The sequence below is a fragment of the Anomalospiza imberbis genome, chromosome 13 (assembly GCF_031753505.1).
Source record: "Anomalospiza imberbis isolate Cuckoo-Finch-1a 21T00152 chromosome 13, ASM3175350v1, whole genome shotgun sequence".
NCBI lineage: Eukaryota > Metazoa > Chordata > Aves > Passeriformes > Viduidae > Anomalospiza > Anomalospiza imberbis.
In genome coordinates this window covers 16,746,027-16,761,567 of record NC_089693.1, presented here as the reverse complement: position 1 = coordinate 16,761,567, position 15,541 = coordinate 16,746,027, and the positions used below count along the sequence as shown (strand labels likewise).

The 15,541-nt window shown below is 40.5% G+C and overlaps 1 protein-coding gene across 4 annotated transcripts in view; it reads right to left on the bottom strand.

The window, feature by feature from the left end:
• The window catches only part of TLN2 (talin 2), a 142,731-nt gene that overhangs the window by 18,556 nt on the left and 108,634 nt on the right, over window positions 1–15,541 (bottom strand). For all 4 annotated transcript variants that reach the window (XM_068204210.1, XM_068204208.1, XM_068204209.1 and 1 more), the window contains 11 exons: window positions 14,061–14,162; window positions 13,150–13,320; window positions 12,377–12,523; window positions 11,420–11,521; window positions 9,994–10,113; window positions 8,309–8,455; window positions 7,416–7,582; window positions 6,508–6,691; window positions 5,755–5,880; window positions 5,336–5,452; window positions 3,140–3,325 (listed from right to left, as the gene is read on the bottom strand). In XM_068204210.1, coding sequence (XP_068060311.1) covers window positions 3,140–3,325; window positions 5,336–5,452; window positions 5,755–5,880; window positions 6,508–6,691; window positions 7,416–7,582; window positions 8,309–8,455; window positions 9,994–10,113; window positions 11,420–11,521; window positions 12,377–12,523; window positions 13,150–13,320; window positions 14,061–14,162 — 1,569 coding nt within the window. The remainder of the gene's footprint in view (window positions 1–3,139; window positions 3,326–5,335; window positions 5,453–5,754; window positions 5,881–6,507; window positions 6,692–7,415; window positions 7,583–8,308; window positions 8,456–9,993; window positions 10,114–11,419; window positions 11,522–12,376; window positions 12,524–13,149; window positions 13,321–14,060; window positions 14,163–15,541) is intronic.

The following is a 15,541-nucleotide window of genomic DNA, read 5'->3' as shown; positions in this document are numbered from 1 at the left end:
CTTCAAAGGAGCTGCTGAAGCCCAGAAAGTTCAGAACAGTTTAGGTTTTTTTTGATATTTTCAAACGGGACAAAGGGCCCCCGAGTGTTTCTTATGCATACATTGTAAGGCATCCTAAAATGTCTCTTCTGCACTTAAATATTACTGTAACACAGGGAATTAGAGCAAGCATCTGTAGGAGGGAAGTATAAAGTTCCTTCTGTGTTTTGCATATGTAGCCAAGACAGGTATCAGGGTATTTTGAGAGCATCTTAAAGGTTCAGTATTAATTCTATGTACTTCACAGCAGCCTAAAGAGGTGACAGAAGTCATTTTAGGAAATAATTTCTGTAACCCAGGAGCATCCGAGCATCTCACTGCACCAGTCAGGACTCGCAACAGAAATGTCTTCTCCTCCAGCCGTGGGCAGAAGGTCTGCCCAAACATGTCAAACTGAAATGTGTCTGAAGAACCAGAACACACATTTGTTTCCTCGTGCTGAGGCTTCCTTCACTATCAGCCCTCCTTTTCTCTCCACATGCTTTCCCAGCAGTAAGGCAGCCAGCACTACCTGCCTCTGGTACAACTCCTACCCCTTCAGCACCACTGGTGCCTTGTGGAGGAAGGTGTGTGGGGCGCTGCTGTGAGCTTCCCCTGGAGCTGTCTCTTCCCTGGCTGAACCACAGCTGGGGTGTCTCCTCCCAGGGCCTGTGCTTCAGCCCAGGCTCTGCTTAGCTGCCTCCAGTGCCACCAGCAGCAGCCCAACCAGTGCTGAGAAAAGGTGAGAAGTTGTTTCCCTCTGACACTGCCAGTCTACTGCCTATGGAATGATCAAAGTGATTGCTCACTTCCATTGCTTCCTATGGGTTTGATAGGCCTTTCATACCTGCTTGCTTCCTTCCCAACAGCAATCACTACTGCTGAAGCAGTACTGTGCACAGGTTAATTATGGCATTATTTTATACAAATACGCAATAAATAAAAAGAAATTGTTATCTTAGGGCCTGCTCTAACATTCAATAAATGTAATTACAGCATTTCCATTGACTTTAATGAGAGTTGTCTCAGTACATCCCACAATAAGCATCCTTATTGTCTTTTGAAATAGCATCTGCTTCTAAGAACTGAATTAGTAATGAGCACTGTAAATTCATCTACAGCAGACCAAGCACAGGCATCTACATAACTGTTAATTCAAACTCCTTATACTACTTGCCTTAGGCAAGAGGCAATTAAATAGAACTTACATTCAAATTCCTGACACTGGGGAAGTCAGAGCTATGTTCTGTACAATTCTACCATAGATCATATACATGCACTTTTGTCTTGGCTCAAAGAACATAAAAATCTGACAGTCTGTCAGTGCTATTTCTACAGGATACCTTAATATCACTATAAAACCTCTCCAGTGTTTGTCAAATATCACAAAACTCAAGCCTCATTGTATCACACAGCATTTACAGCATGGAAGGGCTAAGACTGCTGGTTCCTATCACCAAAATTCAAGGAATGTGGCTTATTGTGGAAATGCCATATCCAGTAATCAATTTGTAGAATTAATAATATAAGATTCATAAGACTCTGAGCAAAATTTTTAGGAACAAGATTTTCTAAATCAAGTCTGGTTAAAACTGTGCATTTAAAATATTTGTTAAATGATACCGCTATTTTCTAATACATTTTATATAATGCATAAAATTAGTATTCTTGGAGACTTTTATTCTTGTTTGTCCAATAAATGCTCTTGGTCTTAAGAAAGGAGACTAGATCTCAGGCCTTGGCACTGTATCATTACAGCAAGTGAAAGGATTCCCAGCCCTTTTCCTTCTGAAGACTCCTTTCTTTGTGAAAGCAATTCCCTGGGAGATCACAAAGGCTTTTCCAGCATCCCGGACCTCCACTATTTAATTTACAGGAAGTTTCATCCTGTCAGCCACTTGCCACTTACAATGCACAAACCACTCAAAATCATTAAATTAACTGGGAGCAAAAGTAAACTTAAAACCAAAACAAAACAAATGTTCATAAATAGATGTTCGAAAGTATGTACTGGGCTGTGCATGCACGGAAGTGTTGTATAACATTACTAAAATCAGAGGATTCTGTTCCTGAGAATTTGCTGTCTGTTTGGAAAGACAAATCAAAATCTAAAGAATGCAAGATGGTGAAGAATTGTTAGACACTAAAAAACCTGCTACAAAACTAAGTCAATATAAAAAGTTTCATTCAATGGTTTTGTATAAAGGCAGTTCTAAATTAGAACTTGCACTATTTAGAGAGGATCATTTTTAAAACAAACATAACCCTTCTGTTTGGGCGGTATTAGGCTAAAATCAGTCTGGGACTGATGCAGGCAGTTAGGATTTGAGCAGATACTGAAAATCAGACACCACGCAGAGAGTGAAGCCGCATTTAAAAACACCAAAAGCAATTCTATAAGAGAGCACCATTATTTCACTGTCACCTTCCATACATGGAAAGGCAAAAGTAAATAACTATGATATACAGGCAAAGGCAGTTTACTACTACAGTCACTTCTGAAAATCAAAAGGAATGAGATCTTCATAATCCCATTTTTTAATCATTTATGCCTAGTTTTTTTTTTATCATTAGAACAAGGCCAAATGGCTTAACAGTCATTTATGTAGCATACAGTGTAGAAAATAGAGCTACGCTATTTTTATAGTGCTAGAGCTATTTTTATTAAAAATCTGCCATAAAAATTGCACACATTTTTGAAAAGCACAAAAGAAATTGAGCAAACCAACAGATTTAGTCAGGGGGAAAAGAACTACTAAAGATAGATCAGAGTGATTTCTTTCACCAATCCTTTCACTGTTCTAGGAATACTGAAATTATATTTGTGACCACAGGAATAATTGTATATTCTACTACTTGCACAAATTGTTTGTCTTCTGACTGGAAACCAGGAAATTTCAGCTCAAATAAAATTCCTCGTTTTCACAAAAAGAAAACAGTGAATATTAGGGCTGGGTTTTTTTTGTGTGCATGGCACAAAAAATCCTTTCTGAGAGAGGTTTCCTTAAAATTATCTTAACTTTCTCATATGAAAAGCAGAAAACTGAAAATACATAATGTTCTATGGATTTAGAGGCACACAAACACAAGATCAATCTTAGGCAAGGAAGGGAATTTTTACCTTACAAGCTGTTAGCATGTCAGCTACTGCTTTGCGGCTCAGATTTGCTGTAGCAATCACATCTTCCTGCCTGCATGAGTTCCCAGCTGCAACAGCTTTGGCAGTTGCCATGGTGATTCCTTTCGTCATCCGGATTGATTCTTCAGGTGATGATGTCTTCTCTGGAACCTCGCTCGACTGGAACACCTAAAAGTGAAAGCAGAAAGAGTCTGATACCAGTCAAGTCAAAGCAGAACAACCATGAGAAAGAGACAGCAAACGGAAGCAGCCTTCGAGCAGCAGGAAATTAGAAACATATTTGGAGTACTTGGATATCATTCCTGCTTGTCATAGGCCTGGATCTGATAAGCCTGCTCACCTACAGAGAGAAACAATAAGCTGAAGGAAGGAGACAATAAAAAAGGTTAACCCATTGTTCATCTCATCTGCATTTAACTACCCACAAAATAGTTACAGGCAGCTGTTCAGAGCCTTACCAGATGAAAAGAATTATTGTTCCTTTCATTATATTCTTTTCTCATCCTGACTGCTGTTTAGTCTGCTCTACTCACATGGGGAGATCCTTCCCCTGCAAAGGCTGGACTCTACCAAGTGGTTGTTGATAGCACAGAGCAGTAGAGACTGAGAACATCACCACTAAAATATTCAAATGTGTCTTAAAAAAACAGAGGTGGAGCGTTGTCTCTTAGGCTATATTTAGTCTCCCTTAGAAACCTGAAGATAGAATTTTGCAGGGTGAATAATGTGAAAGTAGTTCCAATTACCTGACAACACACAAATTCTGGAATACAGGAACTGTGGGAAGATGTAGGTAACAAGAGCTGCGCGACCTTACTTTGATTGCATATTTTCTTTTCCTGAGCTTTAGTCTGTATTTGCTTGCCATTCTTTTAATGTATAGCCTGTATTTGCTTGTCATTCTTTTACTGTGCAGGGACAATTTGGAGTGCACAATTAATCAGGTTTCTTGACCACACACAGTGCAACCTAAGCAGGCCAGTGGTTTCAGAATGCAAAGGTCTGGACAAAAATGAGCCTGGTCTATCCTGTGCTCCCAGTTAATCAGTTTTTCACTTCCTCTCTCCAGAAATAGAAGCAGTGTTAAAAAATTAATTCTAGTTACACATGTGAAGACATCCCTCAATGTTGCTCAGAGTCAGCCCCCTGGAATTCCAGATCAAGCCTGACACATTTTCTTGAGTACCTACATGCCACCCTCTGTTCTCCCCATGAATGAGATGACAACACCACAACCAGAGGTCCATCCCTCAGCAGTGCTGACAAAAGCAAGAGGAACGTTTCAAACAGACCAAGCAAACTGAGAAAGGTGTGATAATGCACAATCCTCCAATGACAGATGTGAAGAGGTTTTAGCTCAGAGGTACAGGATGGAATGTAACAGCCAGGCCTTCATGAGGACACACAACAGTAACTTGTGAGATATTGTACAGAACATGCCTGATCAGGTACCAGATCAGGAGGTTTTGTGACTGCAATATGAATTCCCAATGACTATAAACAGGTGTTTAAATAGAAAGTATTTTAAAATTAATTTCCTCATTACAACAGCTTTGCTCACATAGTGAAAACTGGATGTTTGATGGAGAGGATTTGACGAGACAAAATGGTGACACAGTGTAATTATGGTGTAAGAATTACTAATCCACAGCCTATATAACAAAGCATTTCCTGCTGAAGACTGTGTCTACAGGGTTTTTAAAACAAAAATGGACTGTAAGTAAAGGAAGGAAAAAATCAGGCTTCTTCACAATCATGCAGGTATTAATTTATGTCATTCACTATTATGCTAGTAAAAAAAACCCCTAACTATACTTTTATGTCTTAAAGAGGAAGGAAAACAATTGTCATTGTATAACACCTAATTTGAGAGAGAATTCCACACTATTAACTATTATTAATTCCTCCTTACACAGGATATCAATAGCAGGCCATGTATCACAAGTACGATCATTTCATAATAAGGGAAAAACAGAAACAAGTTTGAACTGCAGACAGAGTATGAGAATGATGTTGAGGAGACACTACCAAAGCCAGGATCAAAAAAAGTGAACAGCATCAGATGAGAAAACAATATCTGTACTGAAAGCTTAAGGTCTAAAGAAAAAGGAAGCAGTTGCTCCCCACTTCGTATATGGATACACTTGCAAAACCCACAACAACAATTGAGTTCTGTACCGTGAGCTCCTGTTTGATGTACTCAATTGTAGCCTCAAGGGCTCTTGTCCCTCGAGTAGCTTCATCTTCTACTGCTTTAACAGTCTTCAAGAGGGATGTGACATTTGTTACCATCACCTGAAGAAGAAAGAAGGGAAAACAATTACATGTGAATCCTTCCTCCTGTTTTCAGAGATGGCAGGGTATGAAGCAAGGCAAAGCTGGGAAGCATTGTTACCTCTAATAGGACCTAAGAGACTTCATGAATTCTACTTGTTACAGAACTAAAAGCCAGCTCTTGTGTTGGCCATGATACCATGATAATTAAACAAATAAAGGAGTTTTCAGGCAATCAGAAATTGCTGAAGTTATAGTTCCACATGTTTATCAAACGTGATTGCACAACCACTTGCAAACAAAATTTAAGAATAAGGTTTTACCTTGGCAGCACCTTTCAGCTGGTACATGGATGGATCATCTGCTGGTTTGCTGGCAGCTCCTTTGGTAGCACCAATGAGATCAGAAAGGGCCTTTGCAACATCCTTGATAGCATTGATCAGAACAACCTATGGAATGAGAAATAGCTATAAGGCTCAGGCAATAAAATGTGTCTGCATGAGGGTGTGATTTTTAGAACACAGTTAAACAGTCTATGTCTTTTTCAAACATCTGCAATATGCTCGCCTGCCTCCATTTCACTGAGATCCAAACAAAAAAACTGAAGAAATATTAGGGATAATCCACACGAAAAAGTTGTAGAGATAATTGAAAAACAAGACATATGTAGCTGGAGAATGGCAAGAGTTTGTCAGCCTACAAATAATACACAGCACAGTGCAGACATAAGCTGGATGAGCAGCTTTAAAGACCTGCAAGCTCTTTGGAATAAAACCAGAATGAGCCAGAGTTCCAATCACAAGTTAGTAAAAACAAACCAAATACTTTGCCAGAAGTATCCCAGCTGGAACACAGCAGTGAAATGAAAGCAGAAGGGTTACACAAAGGCCTGAGTAGTTCTACTCAATGCTTGAGCCTTTTGACTGTATTCTAAACAAGTGATATCTGAGTAAATCCAGAAAAGTCCCAGAGGAGATGAACCATATTGTGTTGCTTAAAAGTGTTAAGTCACACAAAATTCTACCAAATGAAAACTGTTCTCTGTAAGAGTATCAGAAAATCTTAAAACATCCCACCTGTGTTTCAGGATCATCAGATCCCAAGCTAGCTGCTCCCAATTTTACTACTTCAGCAAGTTGAGTGATGGTGTTAGCTGATGATTGAGCTGCCTGGGCCAGTTTGTCCTGACTTGAGGCAGCACCAGAAACCAACAATTTTGTGTCTTCAACTAAAGCTTTTGCTGTTTTCAGGATATTTTCCCTGTAGCAAAAGAAGAGGAAGCAGGGAAGGAGTGGAAAAGGAGAAAAGGGGAAAAATGTGTTTTCCAGTGTTATGGTAACTAACAGCTACATGAAAGAGCTGATCTAAATCATCATACCAGTGTCCATTCATAACATAACACAGGTCAAGGGTGTAAGTTTAAAAAAAAAACAAACCAAAAAACAACTATTAAAACAGCAGCAGAGCATTTGGGGTAAATGCAGGGCAGTGTAATAAAATGAGCCCATCTTGAAAAGAAAGAGATTGGGCAGTAGCATCAGAGAGCATTGTATTTGAATACAAAAAGAAAATCTGGCCATGCTGTGAGCAAAGTACCAGCTGTTGAACATCCATAATAATCAGCATATTGTAAGAAGAACTAAAGTAATCACAGGCAAGGAAGGTAGAAGGAAGAATGGCAACAGGAACACCCATGTGTCCTGGTCAGGGTTCCCCGCCCCATCCCACCCATATCCGTGTTTAGACATGTCAGGACAATAAATCCAAAGCAACATCCGGGTAAAAGAAGAAATAATTTTGAGAATGCAGTTCATAAACAAGTCAAATCCCAGGTTTTCTATTTCTCTTCTTACTCCCCTGCCTCATTCAATTTCATTCATAGGAATCAAAAAAGGTAAAAATTTAACTTCATGTCCCACTCTCTTCTGCCAGTTCCACTGTTTCCCTGGGCATGCAGTCTTCCATCTTTTTCAGCAACACTGACCTGTGATCTGCAAATGATTCATTGTTCTCAGCATTAAGGGTTCCAGCAGTAGCAAACATGATAGTGGTGTCCAGATCTGCAATTATCCCAGACACAGCACTGGCTGCAGTAATACAGGCTTGTGTGCCTTTGTTACCTGCCTGGAGGGCAGACAAAACCAAGGAGACCTAGAAACAACAAAGAGCAACAAGGCGGTCATTGAAAGAAAGTTGGTCCTGTGGATCATTACTCTCTTTATCAGCTTTAACTTTAATTACAAGGTACTGTCTACCCCTGTCTAAATTTGGAATTGTTAGTACTCCTGGGATACATCATGAAACCGGTACAGCTGAGGCTGAACCAATGCCTTTTAGTGAGATCTGAAAACTGCTGGCACCAGCTCTCAATATTTATGTCCAATAAAAGGAGAGAGATGCCATCAAAAAGGTTCAACAAAACTACCCAGGCCATTTATTTGAAGGGGATGTTTCCAAGGAACAAGAAGCCCCAGAGTCTCAAGATGCAGTTCTAGGCAGTTACTTCTGTCCTAAGAGGAGAGAACATTGCTGCATGAAACCATATGTCACTGACCAACCTCACAGTAACTATGGCCAGGGAGTGCCTCATAAGGCACAAGAGCCATCTCACATCTTAGGATATTGTTTTGGACCAATCTCCCTCTGACAGGAGGTTGAAGTTCTATTGCAAGGCCTGAGGAAGGACTAATCATGGGCTAATCCAGCACACGAACACTGAATGCTTGAAAGAGAAAAAAGACCTTTGGGTAATTCAGACACTATTGGACTACAATGCAAAGTTAAAAGAAACAGTTTCCTGAATCCAGTTTGACTGGTTTAGTCCCAGTGGAAGCTGGGTAGACAAACACCATGGGGTAACAAGGAAAGCTATCTTACCTTTTCTGTGACAGCACGAGCACATTCTATCAACTCCCTTTTGGTGTAGCTGTCTGTAGGGCAAATCTGGAGAGCTCCAGCTTTTTGCACAAGAAAAATACACCCATGGCCAAGTTCCTGCACCCGAGTCCTGATCTGGAACCCGATCTAGATGGCAAAGAAGACACAGGGAAAAAGGAAGAAAGAAGAAAGCAAATAAATAAATGTCATGCTGGTACACTGTGTCGACAGAAATGGAAACACTATCCCTCTCATGAATACCAATATTCTGCCCACCACTATATCCTCTCCAAAGATCAGAAAAAAAGCACAGATGTAATTCCATCTACACGTGAAGCACAACCCTATAAAAGGCTCCCTCATGAAACAGGGCAGGAATGACCCAGAGTCAGTGAAAGAGAAGGGGTAGGGCAGGTAACCAAGTCAAAGGGACATAATTCAAGCACACGCAACTTGACATTTAAACAACGCTACTGCATCGTCCAGAACTGCCCCGTCAGCATGAGCTGTACTCGAGGTATGCGGAACAGGTAAAAAGCACACAATACTGTTCACTGCTGAAACTGGGTCAAAAAGTACATAAATATGCGATTCCCTTTGCTTGGTTTTGAACCTTGCACAGTCTTCACTCTCCAGAATAAATCACATCCATGTGGAGCACTGAAATGGGGAAAATCCTCCTATTACTGCTTATGATTTATTAATAATCCTACATCCTAAGATGTGCGGTCCCTGTTTTGAAACATGGTAGCTGTAGTCCCTGCATGTATGCCCTCATTCTGGTGTGATTTGGGATTAATACATGAGCAGGAATCACAGCCATTAGTATCACAAATGGAATTATTTTAACCTCAGGCACAAAGTAACATGCAGAAATGGTAATTCGATTTAACAACATCGAGCCAAGTGCAAGGCATTGCTTTTCACATACTGCTGAGCACAAAACATTCAAGTAAGTGTGTCAGCAGGATGTGTAAGCACAAAATCAAAAACTCTTTAAAGGACTTATGTAGATAATCTGATACATCTGGAGAAGGTAAGATACCCTCTGCCCCATCTTGACAAAGTTTTTCTATGCTCCAGTAAGAAGTGAGGGATGAAAGGGCTGTGCAGTTGTGCTCAGAGAAGATGCAGCAACTCCCACAACAGGTTAATGCAACTGAGACGAACAGCCCGTCCTCCTCACTTAACACGAGGCAAGTAAGATACTTCTCCCACATCACATTCCAACTCTGAGCTATGGAGGATATCCTACAGCAAAAGACACTTGTGCCCCAGCTGCTTGCATGAATCTCACTTTCAGGATAGCAAGTTATACTTAAAATCACTTACAGGCAAGATAAAAAAAGCATATAAATATTTGTAGCTTGTCAAAACATGCAAGATTGAAGGAAAGCCACATAGTAACAAGGTAAGAGTTTTAAGAGTTTTCTTTTTATTTGCAAGTTGCCTGTAAGTGAAAGTCCCAAGTAATTTAGGAGGTTCTGTTGTGGTCTATGGAATTACCCACTTTTATCCCGAGCTGTTTCTTTCTAAAGCCAGAGGTTTTGACAAAGGGTTTCTGTTCTTTGATTGGGCAATTCTTATAACAAGGCTTGTCACCTTTACTGTGCTCTTCACAGTAAAAGAACACCCTTGTTAACACCGCCGTGTACAGAGAATAAAGAGGTCTAAAAACTGCAGACCTCCTCTGGTTCTGCCGTAGCTGCAGCCATTCGGCCCTGGAGAGCCAAATGCCCATAGTCATTGGTCATTTGCGATGCAAGTCCTCCCAGCTCCTCCGGGTTAGTAACCGACTTAGTCATCTGAAAAAAGAACACAGGCAAAAGAAACAGAAAATTGACAGGCATGAGAATAACTTGTTAATACACCCCAGATTAGAAGCACACCCATCTATTTGGCCACGCTGATAAAATGGGATAATCTGCTTGCCATGGAAGGGACGTGTCCTCCAGCAAGAATTCCAGAGGAAACTCAAGCAAACATGCTTTATTAGAGTCATGGCAACTGGGCAGGAGGAATCCAAAAGCAGCAGTTAGAGCCAATACTTCACTCTTTGACACAGAGGGGCCATTGGCCAGGTACAGTTATTCAAACTGGGAAGGAAAGTGGGGTTTGTGTGTCACAGCCACCTTATTTTGTCAAAGGTGAGCTAATCCCCATCAGCCTCAGCTGAGATGTGGAAGCATGGAAATGGAAAAAATCTTAGGACCAATGCAAAACACATCTCAGAAGAGGGAACATGATGGAGAAGAAATAGGCAGGATGACACAGAATGTCTCAGTACAATGTCAGTATAAATAACTGAATCTCTCTTTAGAAAATTCCTACCTTTTAACAGAGATAGTTCTTCTGTCTCAAATTAATGTTGCTCAAAAGCAACAGAGGTCCATACCTGGTACAAAACTAGTTTCAGACAAATTTCTACTGTCATAGATAGCAGAATCATGGACCTGTCTTGACTGCAAGAGCAATTGAAAAATCCTGTCTGTAGCACTCATGAACAGTCACCTAAATTCTCTCAAGAACAAATTAGCAACCTCTGTACTGTTCCAAGGGAAGATACATTATGCATTACTGTGTAACAAGCCAAGAAAAAATTCAACAGGTGTCACTTTTTTCTTTTTTTAAACCCAGATGAGTCATAGAAATGAAAGAAAAGGACAATGTGGGATGTTGATCTGCATTCACACATTAAGCATTATAGAGCTCAGAAACACTGGTGTTATTTCACTGGCTACATGAAACAGTATGTGGGAAAAAGTTATCACAGTCATTGATAAACAAAAGGTGGCATTTCAGCCCAGTTAAATGGGCTGATGAAAAAGCATGTGGCTTTCCTTTTATTTCTCCTCAAAAATGAACCAAATAAAGAGCTTTTGTGCAGAAGAGCCACAGTACAATCCAGCACTCCTCCTGTAGAGGACCCCTCCATGATCACATCACTAAGATGCAAGAGTTAAATTGACAAGATCATCACTCCTTTTGCTCCATTACCCCAAAAGAGATAAGGTTATTGAAAATTTGATGATCAAGAGTGTCTCAACACTGCGCAAATAATTCCATGTTCCTTATGTACACAGTTTGGACCCTGTTAAGGTAATTTCTTACCATTTCCTGTGCTGTAACAGCAATGGCTTTAGAATATTTCACCACAGTGGTCTGATAATCAACAAACGTTCCTTTTGGATCTGGAGGTGTACCTTCATCCAACTGTTAGACAGAGAGAAAAACACAGCATTAGAAAGTCACAATAAACAGCATACTTCACAGGCAATAGTAAAATTGTATTACATATTCAATTCTATGATCTCCTCTCTCTCAAGATACACAAGTGAAAATAGGGCACCAGGATGTACAAAGAAGCTCAGCAAATACTTGAGCCCAGGTTATGAGCATGGAAGATGCAGAGAATGTACAGTGCAAAGTACAGTTTTTGAGCATGAGGCTTGCTTCTCATGCAAGGGCAAACAATCTGCTCTTCTCAGCTAATAGAGAAAAGAAGGTGCAACAGTAACAAATCAAAATGTTCATGACAGAAGATAAGGTAAGACTTCTTTATGTGGTAAAGTCTTCAATCTTTAAGTCACGATAGGAAGACCCAAATATTTGGATTGAACTTATGTACACTTTGCAACTATTGATCTTCAGTAGAATGCATTACAAAGTATAGCAGAGCATTTCAGGCTTTGACATCATCTTCTCTGAAAGTAACTTGCTTCAAGGTTGGCTTGCTGTTCATTTAAGAGACTAACATAAAAGATTACGGAAAAAAAAAGGAAGCAAAACCAAGAGGTCACTTGACCTAAGATGATAGTTAAATGCCGGAATATTACTGAACAAACTATTTTGTAGGAATTCTACTGACCGGTACCATGTAGGTTGTAAATGTGAACACCATGGCCCACATCAGTTTTATTTTACAATATGCAGAATTAAATAATCTTCAGGTTTCCTGTGACAACATTTCATGACTGACCACTAAATCAGCACCAATTTGTCCAAAGCTCTGCAATGTGGATCAGCTTTCAAGCACAAAGTGAGAAAGGGGTCAATTTCTATGCTTACCTTGGTCATTGCCTCTGCAATTGAGTCTACCATACCTCCAACCATGCCAACCTCACTTGCAGCTTCATTTAAAGTGACCATGATGTCATCCACAGCCTCTTTCATCAGCTGTGCAGCCTCAGTGATGGCATCATGAGTATGAGATGCCTGGAGAACACAGAATGACAAAACCAAGATAGTCAGAGGATGTTCTCTCTGCAAAACAATCAGCCATTTAACTGGGCTGAAATCAGAAGTGTGAATCAGAATTGTAAGAAATTAAAAGAGTAAAGGCACTGAAATTAACACTTCTGGGCCAAGATGACAAGTAAAACACTGCAGCAAAGCAGACAGAACAAAACTGGTTAACTCCTACAAGGAGCTGTGGCACACAACACTTTCAGCCTCAGGTGCCACAGTCTCTAAAGACAGCAGCTCTCTGTAAGGCACAAATCACACCTGAGTTATGAATGATTGTGTAATGCTGCTCTTTCCTGGCAAGGGTCCCCATCCCATTGGGGATGCACCAGACAAGCCCTGGTTTTTCACCATTTGCTTTCTCTATGAGAGCCTAGATAGCTGCTGTCATAGCCAGACTTTGTGTCCCCTGAGATGATGCTGTGAGAATACTGGAATCCTGTCTAGGAGAAATGTTTGTTCACTCTCAGGAGACATCAGGAGAGCTGTCACTGGCACTTTGCAAACATATCCCTTGATTGTACAGCAGACACGTGCTGGGTTTTCTGCCATACTTGCCTTCCTCTCTCACCCTTAATGTCACAAAACCACCTTACCTTGGGGTTTCCTCCCCCTTCTTTGGCAGCATACAGTATCTGTAAGGCAGATTCTGCTAGAGTCTTGGTCTGGTCCAACACGGTCATCTGTTGCTGATGGTTCAGTGTCTTGGATGCCACACCAACTGCAGCTAAAACAAGGGGTTCGAAGTAACTTGCCAGCTGTGTTACCTAAGAAAGCCAGAACAACCCCAGAAAGCCATTAGCCACACTTCCCAGGTGAAACAGAAAACACATTCCCTGTTTACCACTGGAATGCGGGCTAGCTCAAGGAGCACAATGCTTCTGCACTGTACAGGTTGGGTTTGGATCATGTGCCCAGGGATTGTGTCTCGCCTCAGTGTCCAATTCCTTTGCAAAGCCACGTGTCTCCTCCTCCAGAAGCACATGGTCCCTTGAGGTTACATGTTCAAGACTGTCACAGGAGCCACATGCTATTCAAGAGCATCCCTGAAAAGCATCTTCTCTGGGCAAGGGAGGAGCCTCTCAATCTTTGTTGTCTCTGCAGTTTTTACTCTCAAGAATATACAGGATGAGAACTTGCTACATGAGAAACTTCTCAATCTTGCAATAACCATGGTAAATATGCTTTTGGTATATGCATTCTAACATTTGTTTTTTTGGACAGACATCCAACAAGCATGAGTTTGACTCTACTTACACTCCATATAACAGAGGAATACATTTACACAAAGCCCCTAAACAAAAACCTCAATAAGAATATCTCTCCTCTGGCCTGTAAAAAGGTTTATTTGGTATTGGCTCAGAGTATTTGAGAATTCAGTTTTTTTTCTCATTACAAATGTGTTCTTCTGCTCTCCCATAGGAAGAGAAACTGCCATGAAATTGGTGTCTTCCCTAACATTCAGCTGTCCAAGATTTCAAATGCCTTTGTCATGGCAGCACAGTACCTTGTGGCCCAGCTGAGCTGCCTCTCCCCGAGCTGCAGTGGCTATGGGATCAATGAGGTGGCCAATTTCCTGTACAACTGACGTCAGCTGCTCCTGTAGAGCCTAAAAGAAAGAGAAATTGTCAGTCGCTGTCACAGCTGTTCTCTCATCCAGTTGTACCACACTTGACAATCACCCTCGGACCAGCCAACATCCTCAAAGCTGCTCAGTGACCCACTATGGCAGAATGCAGAAATCCACACTGCTAATTCCTCACATACTTGCTCATTTCTTCTCCCTTATCCTCTTTCAACACCTGCAACGCTGAGATGGGCCTGCTCCTCTTAGGTTTATATGACAAACCTGAGGAGAGAGTGCTGACAGCAGCCAACTTAGTGCTGGGTGTCCTTTCTCACTACAATGTGCTCAAGGGCCCCGACACCTCCCAAGCTATTTTTGCTCTGACAAAGATTTAGTATCACTATACCAATCAGAAAACTGTCAGGAGCACTGATTTAAATGTGAAGAAACATTTTTCAAGCAGGAAATACAATGCAAGAACAAAAAACTCTGCCACAGATTTTGAAGCAAGTGGGACAAGTACACTGGCAAAGGAAAAATGTCATATCTCTGAAGGACAGAGATGAGAAGTGACTTCATGAATACAATCTGCAGGACAGGAGTAAACATATTAAAAGCATATTAGTGGCCTGGTCAAGACATAAATACTGACTTCTAATTTAGCCATAAATACTGGCTTTTAATTATGATTTTTAATTACTATTTTTAATTAATGAATTTTTAAATTTTGGCTGCTAATTCAGAGGCACTTGATATTTTGGCAGCCATAAGGATTAAGGTCACTCTCATGGTAGGCAAGAGAAAAAAAATTTATTTTTGCCCTTTGTTACATTCCTTTACCACTTTATAACTGCCATTTTTGGTAGCATTTACTTCAGTTCAACATGAATACCATAACTTCATTTCAATTAGAATGAATTATAATGTATTTCCTGCACTGACTTCTTTTGCACAGCTTCATTTGGTCTCACATGTTTCTAGTATGCAGTGTAACAGCCCGAAGAAACCACTCCAATAAACATGTAATTTCAAGAAGCAACAGTATGAAAAGACAAATACCAAGATGAGAATCTCCACATGAATTGAGACACTGAAGAGGGCAGAGAAGGAAGCTTTCTTAAAGTGGACATATCAACATCAACTTCAAATTTCACTTATTAAAAGACAAACTAGGCATTAAGAATAAAGAACACTGACATTTATGTCATTGGACTTCTAGTAATAGACCAGCTTCAGAAACAAATTTATTAAGGATCTTCAGAAACTACTCCTGGCTTCCACATGGCAAGGTACTACAAAAACTCTATCAGTCTGTCATATCAGATAGGAAGTAAGAGGTGGCAGTAAAAAATAACTACTTTCACCCCTACTACTCCCTGGTGATTTGGGGATCTTTGAAGAAGTGATACAATTTTGTCTGT